We start from the raw sequence: 21538 nt of genomic DNA on the forward strand, positions 1-21538 counted from the left end.
TGTTGTAAACAGCAGAAGACCTACTCACAGGCTGAGCTATGGCAGCATTAAAAATCCAGCTGTGGAAACTGTAACAGGGTCATAAAAATCCTGACAAAAAATATTTCTTCTTTACTGGGGCTAAATATGATGACTGAGTTGTTCCCAGGGAACAATTTATCTGTCTATTCTAAATCAGAGAATATCCTGAATTGGAAGGATCCACAAGGACCATCAAGTCAAGCTCCTGACCCTGCACAGGATCACCCAAAGAGCCACATCATGAACTTGAGAGCATTGTCCAAGCACAGACAAGAACCATTAATAATAATAATTATTACTAATAATAATTTAAAAATCGAGTTGCAAAGTTGCACATCCAAGAGGAGACCGAAGAAATGAAAAATAATCCTCCCTGCTGCTGAAATTCTCTGCAGCTTCAATGAGCTACAGCTGAGAGCAGCTGAGAACTTGGCAAAGACGTCTTGAACAACGGCTTAGAGAAATGCAAATGTGCAAAGAGGGAAAAGGGGGGAGAATCAGCCCATGACAAAGTGAATTGTGCTAATTACTTCAGATTATGCTCTTTAAAACATATTTTCGGCTTCTTTCCTCTTACAAGTGCCATTAATCCCAGCTCTACAGCTGAAGTCTAGCAGGATGCTAAATATCCAAAATTCCCTTGCCACCTTAATAGGCAGGAGTGTTCTTCATTTCTTGTCCTAACCTACTCCAAATGGTTATTATGCATCATTTATCAGCAGTGCATCCTAGCTCAGAGCTGACTACATTTTACTAGCAGTGCAAATTATGCTTCTACACATGTAGGGGGATTTTTTTTTTTTTTAATCTGTACAGACTACAAATGTGAATGTTGCTCATCCAAAATTCCCTTGGCTAACACGCCCATCTGTCCCAGCTTTTACAAATCAGGGGGGGAAAAAATCCCTTTTTATTACCTAGGAAAGCTATTAGTGTGTTACATTTGATATCCCTGATGTTGCTGGAGTCACCAAGGAGGTATAAACATATGCATGAGCACACCCAGGCTCCTGCAGCCTGTGCTCTGCAGGTATCATGGTTCTGCTCCTGCTAACACGCAAACCCTGGATTTTAATAACACAATTTATTCTCTATTGTAAGCAAAAGCTTAGGAGGGAAAACTTAAAGGGATGAAGGTGCTGCAACGAGGACAGCTCTTGATGTGCCAGAATAAATCACATCAGGGTGCTTGGTAAGCACCAGAAATCTCTTGCCTGGGGTGAACTGTGAGACTTCAGTAGTAAAATGAGACATTAATAGAGCTCAGCCTCACTCCTTTCTTTCCTTTCCCTCCCTGCTTCTCAGCTACTTTTTTTTTGCCACTGCTCCTTTCAAACACACCCTTGTTATCGCTTTGAAAGCCCAGGTTTATGGGTTTGTATTTGTTTTCTACTACAGAATGCATCATTTAAGGCTAATAAATTAAACATACGGCAGAGGCAGAGGGAGAAAAATTAGTTACAAGCATCTGCAGCAGTCTCGCAGTTTATTTGTCTCCGAAAGGCGCCGCTGCCATGGAGACGGGATTTCAGAGTTTGCTTCACTCCAGGTTGCCCTGCAGAGTCTCAGAACCATAAAATCATTAAGGTTGAAAAGACCTCGAGGATCATCGAGTCCAACCAGGTCCAACACTAAACCATGGCCCTAAATGTCACTTCTTTGTGGGTTCTTGAGCACTTCCAGGGATGGTGATTCCACCACTTTCCTTGGGCAGCCTGTTCAAATGCTTGGCCATCCTTTCAGTGATGAAATTTTCCCTAGTATCCCATCTAATATCCCATTTTCTCTAATATCCCATCTCCCCTGGTGCAACTGGAGCTGTTTCCTCTTGTTCTATTACTTTACCTAGGAGCACAGCCTGGCCCCCTCCGGTTGCACCCTCCTGTCAGGGAGCAGTGGAGAGCCAGAAGGTCCCTTCTGATCCTCCTTTTCTCCAGGCTGAGCCCCTGCAGCTCCTTCAACCACTCCTGGTGCTCCAGACCCTTCCCCAGCTCCACTGCCATCTCTGCACATTTTCCAGCACCTCGTTGTCTTTCTCGCTGCGAGGAGTCCAAAATTGACCCCACAATTCGAGGTGTGACCTGAGCAGTGCCAGAGGGACAATCCCTGCCCTGGTCCTGCTGACCACAGCTGGTCCAGGCCAGGATTCTCTTGGCTGGTACCACGTACCAACAGAACCCATCCAACACCGAGGGAGACAGGAAGAGAAAAGTAGAAAGCAAGAAACAGACCCAACCCCAGGAGGAACCACCCCTGCAGCACCCTCCGAAGCCTGAACTCGACTCCTCTGTCTTTGTGTGCACTGGGAAGGAGGCTCAGCTTATGGCTCTCTATTTTTAACCACTCCAGCCCTTCTGGAAACCCCTGGAAGGGTCCCAAGCACGCTCTGCCAAGCGTCCTGAGGAGCACCGGCCCCTCCTGCAGCCCCGGGTCCTCACCCCATCCGAGACACAAGAAGCGCTTGCGGATGATGCGGTTCCGTAACCGGCCCGTCACGGCCATGTAGGACTGCCAGGCCTCGGTCAGCACCCAGCAGAAAGAGGAGAGGAAGAAGAAGTGCAAGAAAGCCGCCACCAGCGTGCAGATCACCTGCAGAGAGGAGGAAAGGATACGTGAGAGGAGCGGCAGGCGGAGAGAGCGGCAGGGAGCAGAGCGGAAGGTGCAGGGAGACGCTTCCAAACCGGGCTCTGGAAGGAAAAGTCACTGAGATCAGGGCACAGAAATACTGTTAAAGAGGGGACAGGCTCCTCCACAAGCTTTGACCTAGCAAAGACCAAAGCTTTAAATTCATGTACTACATGGAAATCAGCTGCTCTTAAGCATGAGCTTTAGGATAAAGCCATGGTTAACACTTTGGAAGAATTGTGGAATTGGAAAATTGTTTGAGTGGGGAGGGACCTTAAAGATCATTTAATTACAACTCCCCGTCACAACAGGCAGGGACGCCTTCCACTAGAAGTCTGAGCACACATCCCATCCTGGTGCTTTCTTGGCTTCAGCGAGTTGTATTTAATTTCCAAAACATCCAAACTATTGCCATGATCCTTTCAAGGCGGGGGGGATGGAGTAGTTAATAAACAGTGCACTAATCTCAGCTCAAAAGGTTTGGCAGCCCAGCCATGGAAATGAAATCTGAGGAAGGCAATTTGGATGGCGGCCCTGCCAGAAAAACAGGGCTGAGTGAAAGAGTTAAGCTGTGAGAGCTGGGTGAAACCACAGCTGCCAGGGGCTGGGAAAGGACTGCAAACATGAGGGCACAGTTGTCCAAGAGCACAAAACTACCAGCAGACAGGAGGGAAAAAAAAAAGAAAGAAAACCCCCCTAGATTAGAAAGAATTTCATAATGGTGAGCTCTACTACTTGGTGGGGAAATCTCACAAGGGAAATGCAGGCAGCTTAAGCCATTTAAAATTAAACTGGGGAAAGAACTGGCAAATGCATTATGAAGAACAATCCCGGAGTGCCAGGGAGATGGACTGGAAAGCTGACAAGCTCGTCTTTGTTTTAACTCAGCAAGGCCAAATCTTTCACTGGTGCAAATTGGTGCCGCTCTGTTTCACTCAGCCAGTTTTCCCTCCATCTGTGAGCTGGAAACTGTGAATCAATGGACTCGAGAAGAAAGTGATGGGAAGGAATTCCAGTGGCTCCCGACGAGAAGGGAGAGCAAATAGATTTTAAAAGTGACTCTGGATGAAAAAAAAAAATGGTTTCAGGCATTTGGGGGAGGGGGAGGTTTATAATCAAGAATTTCTTTGCTTTGAGTTACATGGGGAAACATGGACTTGGCTTTACGGTCAATGAACCTTTCTCTTTTTTCTCTTTTTTCAACCACCAGCATCTTTGAAGGCAGAGCTCTCATGCACAGAGTGACTTTTATCATGATTTTATCGGATTGCTCTCGATCCATCCACCAGCACCACCCGACGTTATCAGAGGCTGTGCATAAAAGCAAGACCGTGTGTTCCCTGAGATAGGAACTGTCTTTTTTGTTCCAGATTTGCATTTGACACCAAATCCCTCCATGTTCTGCTTAAAAGTGGATTAGGGATGTCAGTTCAGTACAAATAACGCAGCTCAATATGCTAATGTCCAGTAATTTTCACATTTTACAGGAATCCTAAAAAAAGGTGGTTCCTATTCATCAGCTTACAAACCCTATATGAAACAGCTACAAACAGAGGATGCTTTCTGGAATGGATTTTAAGAGATTGTTATTTTAGAAACCTTTTCTTTTTTGACTGTTATCAGGTACAACACTGTTCACCTTGCCTTTTCGATTTTGTTTCAAATCAACACAGTTCCTCCTTGTAAAGGGAAAAGTTTTGCTTTACAATTTTACACCACAGAGATAAATTTGTTTTTTATTTTCTCAAATGAATAGCTTTGATAGAAAGGGAAGAAGAGAGCAGGGGAAGACAAGAGAAATATGCACATCTCAGCTGGACCAGGATGAACTCATCGCCTCAAATGAACTCGGCCAACTGACGGGCAAGCAAATATTTGCTTCTGCAACCCCTGCTGCAGGTTTTCCCTTCCTTGTGGGGAAAACCAAACATCCCCACGAAGGGCTCAGCACAGGGATATGATGTCCCAAGATCCAGCAGAGCTTGTCAGCCTGTCAAGGCCATTAGCCCTTGTTTTCCTTTACGAGGAGAAATCTGTTCCCTTCCAGCACAAGCCTCGGAGACACGGCCACTTCCTGCAGCATCCCTTCCCTTTGTATCCCCACACTGCTGACTGTAATTTCTTTTTAGCCTTTTCCCAGGCCTTTCATCTTCAAACAGCTTAGCAAATCCAGGCGTGGAATCTCGCCTTTGAGGTTACACAGATGGAAATCCAGGGAGAATTTGATATTTCTAGGGAAGCCGATACCGCAGAAACCTCCCGGAGAAGCCGCAATTATAAACCAATCACCAACATTTTAAGGCGCCTCTATTATCGATAATTGAATGTGAATAAAATCTTAATTTACACTCCTTCGTCTCCCCTCTGTACAGTTTTCTTTCTCTGTTGCCTGCCAGAGACTGTTTACTAGATGGCTGAGAGGAAATCCAAGAATAACCTTTCTATTTCTGGGGTTTCATGCATATGGATGTGCAAAGAGCTAATCTGCCTCCTGCCATCGCTGCCGGGAGCTTTGAATCCCCACCAACAGCTCTGACAGTGAACTCCCAGAGTCATGGGACAAAAAAAAAAAACCACGAGGGACAACCTGGGTTCATAACAGTGAGCTCTGGAGCAGGTGGGAGAGGAGGAACACATCCAGCTCCTGTCCTGAGGTGAAGAAGAACCACCAAAGAGGAGGTCCAGCCGTGGTTTGTCCTGTTGAGCATCCCTCAGTGTTTCATTCCATGGAAAGAAGCTCCCACCACGAATTTGGTGTGGCACAAAACACAACCAAGGAAAGCAGGAGCTTGGGTTACCCTCTCTCCACTTCCTGCCAGCCACGTTGGCACTGGAAGACAACTCTGCTTTGGGAAGGGAGTTTCTGAAGGGCACTTTTGCAGCAGGAGCAGAGTTGGCTGCTTGTTTCCACACTTCTCTACACGCACAGGGCTCCAGCAGCTGGAAGGCTTTTGCTAAAACAACCTAACCCTAACCCAAAGGGCCTCCCATAGAAATGAGTCTCTGATTCACTAAATCCTTCAGCTTCTCTGAAGGAATTGTAAAATCACAGAATGGGTTGAGTTTTAGGAGGGACCTTAAAGATCATCTCATTCCAACCCCCTGCCATGGGCAGGAAGATTTTCTCCTTGCTCAAAGCCCTGTCCAACCTTGCTTTGAACACTTCCAGTGTTGGGCCACCCAAAATTTCTCTGGGCAACCTGTTTGAGTGCCTCACCACCCTGACAGGAAAAATTTTATTCCTGATATGCTTCTAACAGTGACACCATGTCCATGTTGCCAAAGCAGGGGCTCAAAAAACCCCGCTAGCCACTATTTCCTGTTAATTAACAACTAATTTTTGACTTCTGACTGTGATTTTGGCAGCAGAAAGAGTGGAGGAGGTGTCTTGCCTCACGTTTTTTGGATCAACAGTTATGATGGTCGGAGCATTTGGGAAGATGGGAAAATTTACAACGGGAAAATACTAATGGTGAGCAGTGATTTGTCACGCCAGACATCACCAGGGAACCTGAAAGTGCTTGAGCTGGAAAAAAGTCACGGACGCAACACACGCTGGGTCTGTGGGAAGAGAGCAACCAGTGCTCATGGCTTGGAAAACCACGCTGGGTCTTGCCTGCACTGCTGGAGTCACTCTGGGATCTGCTCCGAGTCCCTCGTGGCCCTGCAGTGCCCACGGTGCATCTGGCAACGCTTCCCATCCCCAAAAAAGCCTGGACAGTTTTGTGCCTGTGCTCATTAACATCTGCCAAGTATTTTCAGCTCGGAGTATTAAAAACTGCTGGAGAAATGAATGTAAAGCTGAGAGGTTGTTTGTTTGGGTTTTTTTTTTTTTTTAAAGCCTTTTCTCAATCTGCCTTTGTAATTTTTCTGAAAATAAAATGGTTAAAGCCTCGCAAATCACCACGCTTCTTCACCGTGCCATGTGCCAGCTACTCTAGGCAGATATTCAAAAATATCACATTGGTTTTAATCAAAGCCCTGAGGATGCTGACAAATTATCAAAGAGAGAGCGAGAGAGAAAATTGAAATCTGCCATTTAGCCGTGTCTTTGACACGTCGCTAATTAACAGATGGAGGAAAAATGAGGAAGCGCTGCCTGAATGGATCATTTCAGTGCTAAATCAGGGGGAAAGCAAACAAATAAACAAAGCCCCAGCGCTTCCCTTACCTTATTCCTGGTCTGGGTCTGTCCGATCAGGATGAGAGCGTTGGAGGAGATGATGGAGAGGCAGAAGTTGATGAGGATGACGGAGCGCTCCGAGCGGATGTACCTGCAGTGAGAAAAGAGGGGAGGGAGACCCACCCTGTCACAGCCTGCCCTGGGTGACCTCTGAAAAGCAGAAATCCAGGCCAGGCTCTACAGAATTGTCATTTTCCCCGCAGATTTTATGTGCTAGACAGACAAGAACAAGGGGGGAAGGGAGGGGGAGAAGATGTCTCCATCATCCCCACCAATGCTGGAGTTAGGAGCCGACAAACAAGGGGCCAGCCTAGCCTGAGCCCCTCCTAAAACAGTGGAGTGCTGCAAATCTTCTTCAGCTCTGCCTACTTGACACGGGGGGCTTGAGAAGGAGCTTGAAAGAAAACAAACAGGCAACACACGGAAAAGATTCCCAACCAAGAGCCACGGGCATGCTGGCGATGGAAGCAGATTACAAACACATGCACCTTGACAACAAAGTGTGTGTGATTCAGCATTCCCCCTCCTTCAGCCTAACATCCCCTCCTGGGGTGAGAAGCATTGAGAAGCATTCCTGGATTTTTTGGATTTTTTTTTTATTTTCTTCTTTTTTTTTTTTTTTTTTTGTACCACTTCTCCAAACTAGGCCAAATACGTAACTGCAGCTGTGGGTTTGGGACATCAGGGACAGCAGTTAGGGAGCTGTTGCCTTCAGCACCTTGCAGGAGCCAGCAATTTGTCATTTCTGATTTGCAGCACAGCACCAACCAGGCTCGCTGCCGAGGTAAGTGCACCACGATTAATTCAAACCACTGGCTACGGAGGGAAATTTCTTTGAAGGCACTTTTATATACCAAATAAAATGAAAAAGGAACTGCAAAGGTGCAAGTCCTCAAGGACTGACTCAAGATCTGACCACACCAACACTCGCACACGTGAATTATCTCAGAGATGCTGCAAGCGCCCTGCCTGAATGCCAGATGAGTGAAGAGGAGATGCTGATGCTTACATAAATTAGAAACAGATGTATTAATCAACCAGCTCATCCCTGGAGGCTAATGCAGGATTATTTCCTATATTCCAGCACATCAACTATTTATGTTGGGAATTTAATTTCATTAATTAACTTTAGCCAGAGTGAGTTGGTCGTGCCTTGGCTGCAGAGTTTTGAGTTTCGGATGAGGAGGGCAGGATGGGTTTACTGCACGTGTGTGTCCTGCCAAGGGTAAATCTGTGCTTTAGACCCAGTGAAGGCTGTAAAACTTTTATTTTTTAACTTCCCCTTGAGCTGTACCTTCAGACAAAAACGAATGGTGAGGATGATATGCTTTCCTGGATGCAAATAAAAATCAAAGGTAGCATGAACTCCTACTAAATCTGTTGGAAATCTGGTTTATAGCAAGTTCTCTCTGAAATTCTCCCAGCCACAGAACAGGTTGCAAAATGTAGGATCCCAGTTCAGCACGAAACTGGGTTGACAGGCTTAAAAACGAGCTTCTGGTTCCTTTCATAGCCCAGCTGAGCCCAAATTTCCTGATTTCACTGGGCTCCAAACAATCCTGGGCATCACCTGGACCCTCCTCCATTTGTGGCTGGAGGGTACTGAGACCTCAGTCTATTCATGCTTTGATTTTGTGAAGTAAAACCTCAAATCTCCAGCAGCTCCCACAGGGCAGGAAGGGAGATTTGGGCTCTGTCCTGGTGGGAAGGAGACGTAATAAATCTGTGTAGCAACACTGTGATCCCACTGCTAATACCATGAACTTCTAAGGTCTCCATTGGTCAGAAAAAGGTGAGAAATGAGTTGATCATAAATCTGTATTTTAATGTAAGGGGAAATAATCCAGCTCTCTTAAGACTTTTTCCCCCTTAAGCCCCCTTAAACCAACTCTCCTTTTTCCCTGCTTCCCTTCACACCCTAAGAATTTATCTTGTTCTCCAGCTCCCTGAACCTCCAAAGAATGAGATGTGGGTTGGCAAGGAACAGAATCAGAATAATTTAGGTTGGGGGGAAAAAAAAACCCAAAACCCTCTCAAGTTCCCAGTCCAATCCTGTGCCCAAAAAAAAGACTGATTTCAAAGTCAGATCAGGTTTCTCAGGGTCTCGTCTGATCGAGATTTGAAAATCACCAGGAACAGAAATGCTACCACCTCTCTTGGCTGACTTATTACAGCACTAAACTGCTTAACTTAACTGCTCTTGTGGTGAAGGATTATTTTGCTTTATATCCAGCTGGGTCTTTTCCTGCTGCAGCTGGTGCCTCTAGACCTTTCCCTGCCTAGCTCTGCAAGTTGTTTGGCTTCTCCATGACTGCTCTTTAACAGCCTCCTCTTCTCTAAGTTTGCTCCCTTTGCCTCCTTGGACATTCTCCAGCTCCCTCAGCACCCACTGGACTCGTTGCAATGTGCTGGGGGATCCAAAACTGGGCACCTTTTCCAGGAGTGGCCTCAGCAGTGTCAAACGTTGTCCAGGTAGTTAAAGAAGACTTTAAACAATGCTGGCCACTCTACCAACCCTGGCCAGAGGTGACCACTTCTTGATTAGGCCTCAAACCTTCGACCACTACCTTCAAATCCTGCAGGAATTCCATCCAGATATAAAACCACCAATCCAGATAAAAAAATGCATTTGGAGACTCGTGTTAATGGCCTTGGTAATGTCAAAATCCACAGCAGCTGCTTGTCTCCGCTGTCCATGTAAGCAGTCATCCCATTCCAAAAGGAAAAGAGGGCAGCCAGGCACAACCTGTCCTCTATAAATCCTCACTGATTATTCCAAATCGCTTCCTTGTCCATCATTTTGCCTGGAAATAACCTTTAGAGCCACTTGCTCTTTAATCATCCCAGGGGCCGTGTAGGTTGACCAGTCAGTTGTTCTCTGGATCCTCCTCCTTGCCCTTTTTAAAGGTGGGTTTAACATTTGCCTTCTTCCAGCCTTCAGGAATCTCCCCGGGTGACAGAGAGTGGCTCCACAGTCACATCAAACATCTCCCTCAATGCATCCCATGGATCTGCCAACATCCAGATGACTTAAACAGTCCTTGTCACTCTTTTCCTTGGCAGTGGGGAGCATTTTATTCCCCAGATTCTGCCTCTGTGGAGGAATTTGGGTGCCTGGGAGCCAATATTGCCAGCAAAACACAGCAAAAAGGCACTGGGTACCTTCACCTTTTTTAACTTTCTTATCCATTAGGCTGCTTGTCCCAATCAACACTAGGCCAATGCTTTCCTGGGAAATCCTTTGGTGCTGACGTACCTCCAGAACCCATTCCTGATGCCTTTCACATCCCTGACCAGTTTCAAATGCAGCTGAGCTCTGACCATTCTAATTCAATCCCGCATTCCTGGGCAATTCTTCCTCCTTGGTAGCCTGACCTGGATTCCAAACATTTCCTTGTTAAGTTTCTGCTCAGCCAGAATTCTAAGAAGATCTCCTGCCATGCTTCTTTTTTTTGTTCCATTTCCTCTTCTCCAGCACAGGATGCTCCACAGAAAGAAACCACCACTCCTCTCCAGATCCTCTGGCCAAAGAAGTCAGGAATTTGTATCAGAGGGGGAAAAAATTGTAGAACTTGATGGGTTTTGCCCAAAAACACATCTGCAGCCAAGACAGAGCTACTCCAGCATGCTGCCTTGCTACCCCTCTACTGATACATGGATTCTGTCCACTTATCAAAATATGCTGTGCTCAGCCACAAAACTGGGGAAAACTCACTGCTAATTTAGGGAGCTTCTGCTGCAGCCTGAGTCCTGCAATCACAGAATATCCTGAGTTGGAAGGGACCCACAAGGATCAGCAAGTCCAACTCCTGGCCCTGCACAGACACCCCAACAATCCCACCCTGTGCCTGAGAGTGTTGTCCAAACGCTCCTTGAGCTCTGGAATATTTGGTGCTGTGACCATTCCCAGGGGAGCCTGTTCCAGTGCTAAACCACCCTCTGAATTAAAAAACATCTCCTGACACCCAACCTAACCCCCCCCCGACACAGCTCCAGCCACTCCTGTCACTGGTCACCAGCGAGGATCCCCACACGCTGCGGGCAGCTCTGCACCAGCTGAGACAGATGGAAAAGGTGGGAAAAGCCCACAGTCTGTTTCTCTGCCCCCATTAGACTCCTCTCCTCTCCACAAACACTGAGTCACTGCTGCCTTCTCACCGTGTGTACACACATCCCTCTCCACACAGCCACTTACTCATCCCTGCCACCTCCCACCAGGGCCAGGAGAGCCTCAGCATCCCCAGCACAGGCAGAGCTCCTGGGTTTGCAGCAAGTGTTAACAGCCCCTCGAGAGCTCATTGACAGCCACTCAATCCATCCTCCGGAGTGAGAAAAGCTGTTCTCTTGCAGTGATGCAGCTCTCACCCAGCCGCTGCCAGGGACAGAGCTCTGCCGTGCCCCACACGCTGACGGGGCTGGTGCATGAGCTGCTCGATAGCAGGGATCGATCCCGTGCTGTGGAAAGGTCACTGATTCCAGAGGCTGCCGAGCCGCAGTGAGTTCAGGGATGGAAAACACATCGGGGCACTCCTGAAACGCCAGTGGGCCGAGGAGCTGGTTCAAAAGAGGTGTCATTTCACCTGTTCTGACCTCTGAGTGGTTGGGTCTTTTCTCCCAGTTTTTCACTTCCACGTTTTCCATTTTTTCAATCTTTTCTCGCAATCCCCCCTCTTTTTTTTCCCACATGGGTGGTGGAGCACGTGGCCCACACACGGATTGTGCCTCCAGCTGTGACCCGGGACAGTCAGTGCCGAGACGGAACAAGGTCACTCCACTTCTGTGGCCCACTGTGTCACTGACCCCTCTGCCGAGCCTGCTAATAAGACCAGAGATGCACCATCTGCAGCAGGGATTTTTTGCAGCCATCTGTCTGCTGGGAACTGGAGGGAGGCCACCAACAGGCCACCAACAGCCGCCGAACAGAAACAACTTCCAGCTTCCAACGGGGCTGTGCCAAGTTGGCCGCGTCCGAAGGGATCACTCGCCTCAAAAAGCTCGTGCCATTCATGCCAGTGGCTGAGAAGGTGCCACCAAGGAGCAGCCTTTATTTGGGGGTTTTGAATGGGGAGTGGAGGGTAAATTCATTTCCTCCCTGATGTGTAGCCCGAAGCTGGGATCGCCTCCCTGTTTAACTCTGCCCTCTTTTCTTCACCGTGTTCCTCTCCCTCTTTCTCGCCCTCCCTTCCTTTCTGCTTCCCATATATACAAACAAACCCTAGCTGGGCAAAATTCTGGGAAAGCTTCCAGACTGTCAGCCTCAGCGAGCTTATTCATCAGAAGTGTTTCATACTCAAGCTGGGTCTATGGATGCATGCTCCAGATGCCTTTGTCCAGAGCTCTGAATGGGAAATTTTCCGGCCAAAGCTCCCCAAAACAGCTGAGCCCTGGTGAGTGCTCTCCACACAAAATCAGGCAGCCAGGACATGGGGAGTTTCTCTCCAGCATGGTGGAAAAGAACTGCTTTGATGCTGCTCCTCTGTTTTAGAGACAAATAATACTGCTGATTTCACTTCTAAGCACTCCTCCAGCTGCTGTCTATCAGAATATACAACATTTAGGGCAAAACAAAGTGGGAGCCGGGAGATAATGTTGAATACAAAGTTCCTGAGACCATTGATAGGAAAGCACATTCACGTCCAGCAGCTATGCCTAAAATAAAAAGGACACACAGAGCGCTCAGGGCTCAGCCACAGGAATGCTGTGAAGTTTGGAAAACATGAAAACATGATCTACAGAGAAGAGATGGAACAAACTCAGCGCACCAAAGAGAAATTCTAGAGATTCCCCCGATCATGCTTTACAAATATTTACACAGACTCAGGATAGAGAGCCCTTTTTAATCAAGATATAGCTGGTCTCAGGATCACTTGGAAATGCATGTCCATCCTTGGCTAGCTCAGAAATACCCATTCAAGCCTCCCATAAACGTGTCCTCCCATTCCTGCTGATCGTTTTGGGCATAGGCATAAGGCAAAGAGTGGAATGAGAAATTAAACAGAACATATTTGAAACAGGTCAGGCAATTTACTGTCCTCAAATAACTGTAAATATTGGAGGGGTAGGGGGGAGCACAGTCCTGGAAAAAAATACATCATGTTATTCCAAATGGCTCTGGCATGCTCCAAACTGATTCAGCCTCATGTCTGAGCTTGGGTTTCAGATCCTGACCCTGTTTCTGACAGGAAAGAGAGGGTGAGGCTCGAACGCTTGCTCTTTAATCTTCTATCCTAACTTTCCACTTGATCCTGACACCAGTGACCCCAGTAAGTCACCTACCGGCGCTGCTCAGTGCCGCCCAGCCTGAGGAAAAGCAGGAGAGGACAAGGACTTGAGCACATCCAATGATACCCCAGGCACGGAAAAACCTGAGTTCTAGATAAACGTTATCATGATCAGTCTTCAGCTGCCAAAATTAACCAGCCACTATGCACTGTCACAGTATCAACAAAAAAAAAAAAGACGCGTTTTTGCTCAGTTTTTACTCTCTTGTTTCTTTCCTCTATCAAAGCGCAGAAAAAGTTATCTCAATTCTATCTCCAAATGGGATTTACCCTCTCCTCCCTACTCAGAAGAAGCACTGCACAAAATAAGAGCCTCACACCGATCCCTTCTCCCAAAAGGATCACCAGTAATGCCCAGCTGTACTCCCTGCAGCCACTCCATTTGGATTTCACAGACATTCTCCTGGTTCTGATTTCTCTTTGCCTGGCGTCGAGCCATGAAGGTCTCAGCGTTTTTGCCACGGATTTAGGAGAGACATGGATCTCAGACCTTGTTCAAGGCAATACAGGGAGAAAATCCCTTGCACACCTCGGGTCCTTCAGCTTAGAGTCACCAGGATGTGTCAAACAGGGGCATGGGCCAATTGTTTATCAAAGCTTTGCTCCAAAATCCCTTCAGCCTCCACAAACGACACAATTTAGGTTCCACCTGACCTGTGCACAGGAGCTGTCAGCAATGGGATGTACTGAGGGATCCCATGTGCGTCTGAAGCTGAAGGCAAAAACGCAGCTAAAAGGTTGGGGAGCTATTTAGACAATTTAATGTTTAACATCCTCAAGCTCCTGAGAAGTTCTGTCAGTTCTTCGGGCCAGATGTTTTTGTGGCAGGTCACGGAGGTTTGGATGTTACCTTGCAGCAGCATCTGCCTGCCAAGAGGCCGTGCGTGTCCACCTCGCCTCTGACAAGGTTTCCTGGGGTACAACACAGGCATCGAAACCAGCACGAGGCTTTTGGAAAAGCAACAATGTCCCTACATGAGGGCATGGCACTAATTTCACTCTGCTAATTTCTCTGGCACTGAAAGGAGAGAATAATGCCAGCTAAGCCACCAGGATGACTTTCTGCAAGGCCCACTCATTCCTGAACAGTTCCTCCTCAGGCACCAGACACCCAAAACCACAGAGCAAACATTCCAGGATCCGTGTAGACCAAAAGAAAGTTACTTTCCCCAAAAAGAAGAGAAGAGAATGAAAGCCATACCTCCAAACAGAGACATAAATGATAATCAACAGCAAAAGTGTCAGCGAGGATACTCCACAGCCTACAATTAACGTGACAGAAGGGACCAGCACCTTTTCCATGTTCTGAAAGAGAGAAAGTGAGAGATTAAAAAACAGGTTCAGCCAGCTCTACCACAAAAATTTCAGGGCAGGAGCTTTCCTGTTTTTTGGTGTGTTCACTCAGCTACCCCTCACATCACACTGTGCATACAAACAAACAGGGAAGGACACCAGGATCTGTTTCTGCTTCACCCAGCCTTTTTTGTTTTTCCCTTTGGACCTGATTCTGCTCCCACAAACTGGTGTCTAGCCTGGGTAACAATTCTGAGATCCATGGAAGGCAGGCATGTGAAAGGTGTGGGTTATGAGAGGAGGATCAGGCCCTTCATAGCCAGCGTGAAAGTGGGAAGATAATTAATGAAGCAATAACAGAACAATTACAAACGAGCTCTTCTGGGATGGAGGTGATGAAGGGTGGAGGATGAAAAAGGTGAAAATTTTCCACCAACCACAAACATTCATCTGGAAAAGGATGAAATGAAGCAAGGGAAGAAAAAAAGATGTGTATCCTCCCCAGGGACCCACCATCCATCAATTCACTGCTCTTACACTGCCACACAAGGCATTTTTTCATAGAATGGGATCACACAGGATGGAAAACCTGGTGTGGATTGGTTCTTTTTTCCTGACTTAATACAAAAGAACATCAGCTCTTGCCACATCAAGAGCAAACATGCTCTGATGGAGTTCTCTGCATCCTGTGACTGTAACTACCCAACATCTGCCACGCTGATATCACTGAACTCGCCCTGTCCTCAGCAAGGAGCTCGGAGCTCGATCCCATTTGGCTTTCTCTGCTGCAGGCTCATTTCTTTTCCCCTGGCACGTTTCTTATTTCCACATCAGTGATCTCTGCTGGCAGCAAGGCAGAGAGAGGCAGAGCCCCACGGAGAACAGACACCCAAAACTCCTCTATTTAGGGTGATCACACCGTTTGCAGAGGGGAGGGAGCCCAGTCAAGGTTGTCATTAGACTGGCACAGCACCAGCACCTCACGCTTCACTCATGGAGATGAGATGGTTTTGACACAGCAAGGGCTTAGCACAGGAGATTAAAAAAAAAAAAAAAAAAAAAGGAAGTAAATTATGCATGAATTTGGGAATGAATCAGGCAGCCCTCTAAGGATGTGACCACACCGTTTTGTTGGCAGGCAGGAGGCTGCTCAGTCAGAGGTGCCGTGGAGCTGAGGCTACAGCAGCTCTGTTCCAGGCTACTGAGCCTTCTGCAGAGTGAAATACATCAGGCAGGGCTCAGTGCTGGGTTTAAATGGAGCACATGGCCTGGGCAAACCTGTGTCCACTCACGCAAGGCCCACACTCACTACAGGGCCACTCCACAAAAAGAGATGAACAACCCTGATACACAGAGGCCAGAGCTGAATTGTCCCTGAATTTTTGAGGGCTTGGGAAGACCTTCCTTGTTTGCTTATTTTGAACAGGGGCACCTCTCACAACTGGGGGGAGTTAATGAGGAACAAAACTTTCACCACACCACCACAAGGAACCCCGCAGCAGCTGTCATGAAGGATGGAACAAGAACTTGCAAAATTCAGTGACACACTGCAGAAGCCTAGAAAACAAGGGGTAAATGTGAATGTCTCAAACGTGGATGGTCGTGGAGCCAACCAAGGATTATTGGTAATAACACACTGTGAGCAAGAACAAGGTGTGGCTGGAGAAGGGGCCATGCACACGTAGGGCAGCTGGGAAAAAAAATCCTTGTTCTCGGAAAAAAAATCTGGGAAAAAAAATCCTTGTTCTGGCACCTGCAGATCATCACAGCTCACCACAGTGCAGGCACAGGAATAAGGCTGAGGATTGGGCATGGATTAATAGGGTGGATCAAGACCACCCAAGATCCCTGAAGGCTCCAACCCAGTTCCAGAAAGGTCTAGAAGAACAGGCTGTGCATGACAACTGATTTGCATGGAAAAAGGGAGATTTATCCCCAAAGCAGAGCAAGTTTATCTATAGAAAGGTATTCCCTGGGCTCATGGGCACCCCAGCACCCTGGACACTTCATCAGCTGGATCAGTGCTGGAGCCAGCACTGGTGATTTCTCTTTCTCCCTTTCCTTGTTTCTCCTTCATTTCTCTTTCCCTCTCTTTGATCCATCTCCTTTCTCCCTTCCACTCTACCCCTTCAGCCAAAACCCACTGCTGTGTGCTTGCACCAGATGAGGAATTAAAATAACAATTTCCATCTGTAATTCATTTATAAAACTCGGGACTCCTCTTACTTCTGCCATTCCTTTTCACCAAAAAAATGTGTGTGCTTCCTACCCCTTAAGGGTGGGATGTCACACACATTCAGTGGTTGAGTACCCAGCTGGCACCAAGAGGAGTCCAGGTGGTCTGAGGGATCTTCACTGGGTGCAGACCAGCTACAGACAGGAAGCCTGAGCCTCACCAATCCCTTCTGCATCTTCCTCTGCTTTGAGATTCCCAAAATGTTCATGGAAGAGATGTTTCAGCTCACCTGTGGATTCTTTCCCTAAACTTCTACAGAGAGCTAAAAATCACTGGGATTTTTAACATCAACTCCTATGACTGCACTCCCACCCTGGGAATTTACTCCTGCCAAATATTCATGCAAGGTTAGAAGCACTTTTTTGGGGATGAGATAAACATAAATTTCAATGAAAATATCAACGCTTTGATTTTGTCTTCCATCAAACAAAATTGAATTTGGACATCATCCAGGCAGGGTGAGTGCTGATATAGCACATTTTGTTCCTTATAAAATGAAATGTGGACAGGACTCTGATTTAGTCAGGGAGGGTGTGGCAGAGATGGATGCAACATCCTGCAGGAAGCAGAATCCTGGTGGACAACAGCCCTGTCCCACTGCAGAGGTGCATGGTTGTGATAAAAGCACTGTGGAACATGAGATGCTTGGCCATGGATGGCTCCTTGCTCGCTCTCTCCAAGCTCTTTCCCAAGCCTTTCCCTCTCCCTGCTCCCCCCTCACGGCAATTTGAGTTCACATCGCACAAACGGTGGCCTGGGATGAGCATCGATTGTGACATTTGATTTAAGTAGGTCTCATTTCACTGACTTTTCATGGGTAACTGGATAAAAGTGGGGGAGGAGCTCTACTAAAGCAAAGGAAGCCCGACGTGTAACTCATTCCTGAAACATCCCAGGCTCACTGAGGGAATGGAGTTTGGTTTTTAAGGGATGAGCAGGCTGCCTGTCTAAATCCCAACACTGCAACCCCAGCTGCTCTCCTTGAGATCCCTCCACCCCAAAAAACCTCAGGTTCTCTCACTGCCTTCCCCATCCACTGTCCCACATCATCCATAACCCTCTCCTCGATCCTGAAGCTAATTAAGGATCTTCTGCATGTACTGGATCATTCCTAGCTCAGATGTTTGCTCCTGGACAAGGCATTGCACAAATGATGACTGGCCAAGCTTAAGCCAAGCTTTAGGGTAATAACTGATGTCCATCTGCAGCCCATCCCATGGGAAAGGCTCTGATCTGCACCTCCTTCTTCATCCTAGAAATTTTCACAAATTTCACCATGTCTGTGAAAGAGGAAAGACTTTAGAAGAGAGGCCATGAAGCTCAACCCTCCACCCTAAAGAAAAGGAAAGACTGGTCCAGCTCTGATGGGACTTTTGTTGGCATCAGGAAGGGAGAAAACCACAAAAATCACTGTCTGCAGGAAGAAGAGGAGCCTGCTCCTTTGGGGATAATCAAATAATTAAGTTTGGAAAAGACCTTTAAGATCAGCAGGTCCAACCATCAACCCAACACTTCCACCATGTTTACCACTAAATAATGACCCCAAGTGCCACATCCACGTTTTTTGATCACTTCCAGGGATAGTGACTCTGTTATCTCCTTCTTTCAATCCTTTACAACATTTTCCATGAAGAAATTTTTCCTAATATCCAATCTAAACCTCCCCTGGTGCAACTTGAGGCCATTTACTGTTATCCTAACCAAGTCCTTAAGACTCAGGCCCTAATATCTTAGGATTTTATTTTCTTCCTTCATTATTAAGGTTTCTTTGTTCTCCCCACCTTCCTTCTCTATCCACCACATCTTCCCTTCAGCAAACAAATCATCATTTGTTTTATTTTTTTCTGACTAATTAAAACCCCTGACAGAAGGTGCTCAGGTGCTGCAGGATCTGAGCCTCGCGAGGGAAATTTCCTTAAAGAAGGAAAATCGAGGTTGGTTTAAAAAATAAAGATGCTACCAAGAGAAAAATGTCAAGGTAAGAGAAGGAACAGTTCTATGGGATTTTTCCAGCACCACAGCTGAGGAGAAAACTGGTTGTTTGCAGAAGACAGGCCAGGAATAGGACCCCCACCTGCCTGGACTGGAGGTGGTCCCAGAGAGGAACTGCTGATCCAAAACCCCCCCGAAACACAGACAAAGCTGTGCCTGTTTAGACCTGGAAATAAAACTTTTCCCTGGGCCAGCTGGGAACAGAGCAGGTCGTTCTGAGTCGCAAGGGCTGCGGTTCTGTCACCAGGCATGAGAGGGGAGGAGGGAGGCAATCAATGACATCAGCCAGGATGGAAATAACGAGCGCTGCTGCCTGGGGCCACTCGCTGTCCTGCCACCTCATCGCCCTGCCTGGCAGGGCACAAGGACGCTCCTCCTTCCCTTTACAATTTCACCTTGCTTCCTTCTTTTTCCTTCTCTTCCTTTCTCCTTAATTCTTGCTCTCCTTTGTCTTCTCTGTCTCCCTTCCTTTGGCTATTTCCCGTGGCATATTCTGCCTTTTCTTCTTGCTCTTAATGCATTTTTTCTGGCTCTCCCCCTTTCAAATTCTCTGCATTTCTCCCTTTCCCTCTCCGCAGAAGGCTGTGAAAAGCGACTCGATTTGAGTTGTGCTTTTTCCATTACCCTGCTCTGGCTCCAGGGTCAAACAGGCTCCAATTAGAACAAAGTATTTCTTAATGCTGTGCAGTTTGCCCCAGACCTTACAACCAAGCTGTTCATTCTGCTTTTTCCATCCTTGATACCGAGAAAGGCTTGAACAAAGTCTTTACAGGCACAACATCACACCAATAAAATTACCGAAAAATTAAACCATTTATTCTGCTCTGAAATTAAACACAGGCACACGAGTTTGGAGTTTGGGGGGGTGGGGGGGGGTGGCTTTGTTTGGTTTTAGAAATGTGTTTGCTATTCATAATAGTTGCCTTGAGCCTGACTTCCCTGCACATTTGAAATTAAAGATTCATGAAGTCAGAGAATTGCAGGAGCTCCGGTTGCAAGGGACATCTCCAGCTTTACAACCCAATTTGCTGCTCAAGACCAGCACTAACATCAGGTGAGGCTGGTGCTGGCTTTGTCTGGATTTGGGAATTCTCCCAAATGGAGAGCTCCCATCCCACAGGTGCCCATTCCAGAGCCACAACTCTCCATTGGTGACAGGGTTTTTCCCCAGGTCACACAAGGGGAGGTTCAGATTGGCTCTCAGGAAATTTTTTTTCACTGACAGGCATTGGAACAGGCTGCTCAGGGAAGTGGTGGAATCTGCATCCCAGGAAGTGTTAAGGAAATGTCTGGATATTGCACTTAGGGATGTGGTTGAGCTGTGAACGTGGTGTTACCAGGTTAATGGTTGAACTCGACGCTCTCAGAGATTTTTTCCCAACCTAAATTATTCCACACACCTCCTGAGCTACATTCTGTATCTTTCCCCCTTGTTACACCACCAGGCACAAGTCAGAGCAATTTGGTTTTATAATTTTTGTAACTGTCCCGCAGGCTGTGACCAGAGTGCCCTTTACATCTTTGCAAGACCAAGCAAGTCCCTCTCCCTCCCCTCACAGGTCACGAGCTCAAAGCAACCAGGCTCATTCCACTCTCCTGACACTCTCCTGGACCAGCTGGGTGGGATTTACTCCAAGAATTGCACAGGAATGGTTTTGCTGTGCCATTTTCTATTACTCCAGTGAAGGGTTTTTTTTTAAGCTTCACTGTATTGATTTCACTGCTGGCTGGACAACTCTTGTCAAAGCAGGGAGAGAGTTGCTAAAATTGCTGGAAAATAATGCTTTTAGCAGGGCTTACAGAAGCAAACAGCTTTTAGAACAAAAGGGTGTGTGTCAGTGCTGCAGAAAACAGCTCAGGAGGGTTGAGTGACCAGAAGGTGAATGTGCTCTTGTCAGCTGCCAAGAAAACACTGATTTTTTTAATGCCCAATTCGGTCAGATTCAGGATTTCTCATCCAGGCTCAGGCCCTGAGGATATCACATTTATACTTCATTGGCATGGGAAGTTTCCAGGAGCCTGCTCAAGGGAAAGCTCAGACTTCTCTCCCTGGACCAGCAATTTCCTGCAGTGATTGCAAGACAGGGAGAGAGGGAGAGCAGGACACAAATTCTTGGTGGATGTCAGGGATTTAGTGAAGGCAGGATTGGGCCAGGGGTAAAAGGAGATTTTTTGGTGGGTCAGTCTTCTCAGAGGTCTACAGGGTTCACTCAACTCAAAGCAGACGAGCAGTGAGGAAGGATCAAAACATTCCTTTTTTTCCATAGAATGACAGAATGGTTTGGGTTGGAAAGGACCTTTGAAATTATCTAATTCCAACCCCCTGCCGTGGGCAGAGACACCTTCCACTAACCCAGGTAGTTCCAAGCCCTGTCCAACCTGGCCTTGGACACTTCCAGAGATCCAGAGGCAGCCACAGCTTCTCTGGGCAATCTGTGCCAGAGCCTCACCACACTCACAGGAAAAAGTTTCTTCCCAGTATTTAATATAATTCCATCCTCTTTCAGTTTAAGCCATTCCCCCTCATCCTCTCACTCTGTGACAGCAATGGCAGTGCCTAAAACCCCAAAATATAGTCCCATGCTAGCTACTAAAATTAAATATATCCTGCATTAAACCTGTAAAAAAGTCTTTGTCCACCTTTCTTATAACACTTCACATATTGAAAAATCAAAATAAGGTCTCCCCAGAGCCTTCTCTTCTCCATCATTTAACCTCTGAGAAGGGCTTTGAGGTCCCTGCACGAAGATCACTTAGAGGCATCATTAATAAATCATCTTTTCACACCTTCTTTCTGGAGGATGTGACACCTTCCCAGCTCAGCCCCTGCCACTGCGAGCCAGGTCCAGAGGATTTCCACCTTGCTTTGCTTCCCTCCTATCAAAACCACAGACTTCCCATGTCAAA

The 21538-nt window shown here is 47.0% G+C and overlaps 1 protein-coding gene across 2 annotated transcripts in view; it reads right to left on the bottom strand.

Moving 5' to 3' along the window:
- Nucleotides 1–21538, bottom strand: part of ADGRB1 (adhesion G protein-coupled receptor B1) — a 162668-nt gene that overhangs the window by 51955 nt on the left and 89175 nt on the right. For both annotated transcript variants that reach the window (XM_063405525.1, XM_063405610.1), the window contains 3 exons: nucleotides 14312–14415; nucleotides 6818–6920; nucleotides 2460–2610 (listed from right to left, as the gene is read on the bottom strand). In XM_063405525.1, the coding sequence (XP_063261595.1) occupies nucleotides 2460–2610; nucleotides 6818–6920; nucleotides 14312–14415 (358 nt within the window). The remainder of the gene's footprint in view (nucleotides 1–2459; nucleotides 2611–6817; nucleotides 6921–14311; nucleotides 14416–21538) is intronic.

Source organism: Prinia subflava, chromosome 1 (assembly GCF_021018805.1).
Source record: "Prinia subflava isolate CZ2003 ecotype Zambia chromosome 1, Cam_Psub_1.2, whole genome shotgun sequence".
Lineage (NCBI taxonomy): Eukaryota > Metazoa > Chordata > Aves > Passeriformes > Cisticolidae > Prinia > Prinia subflava.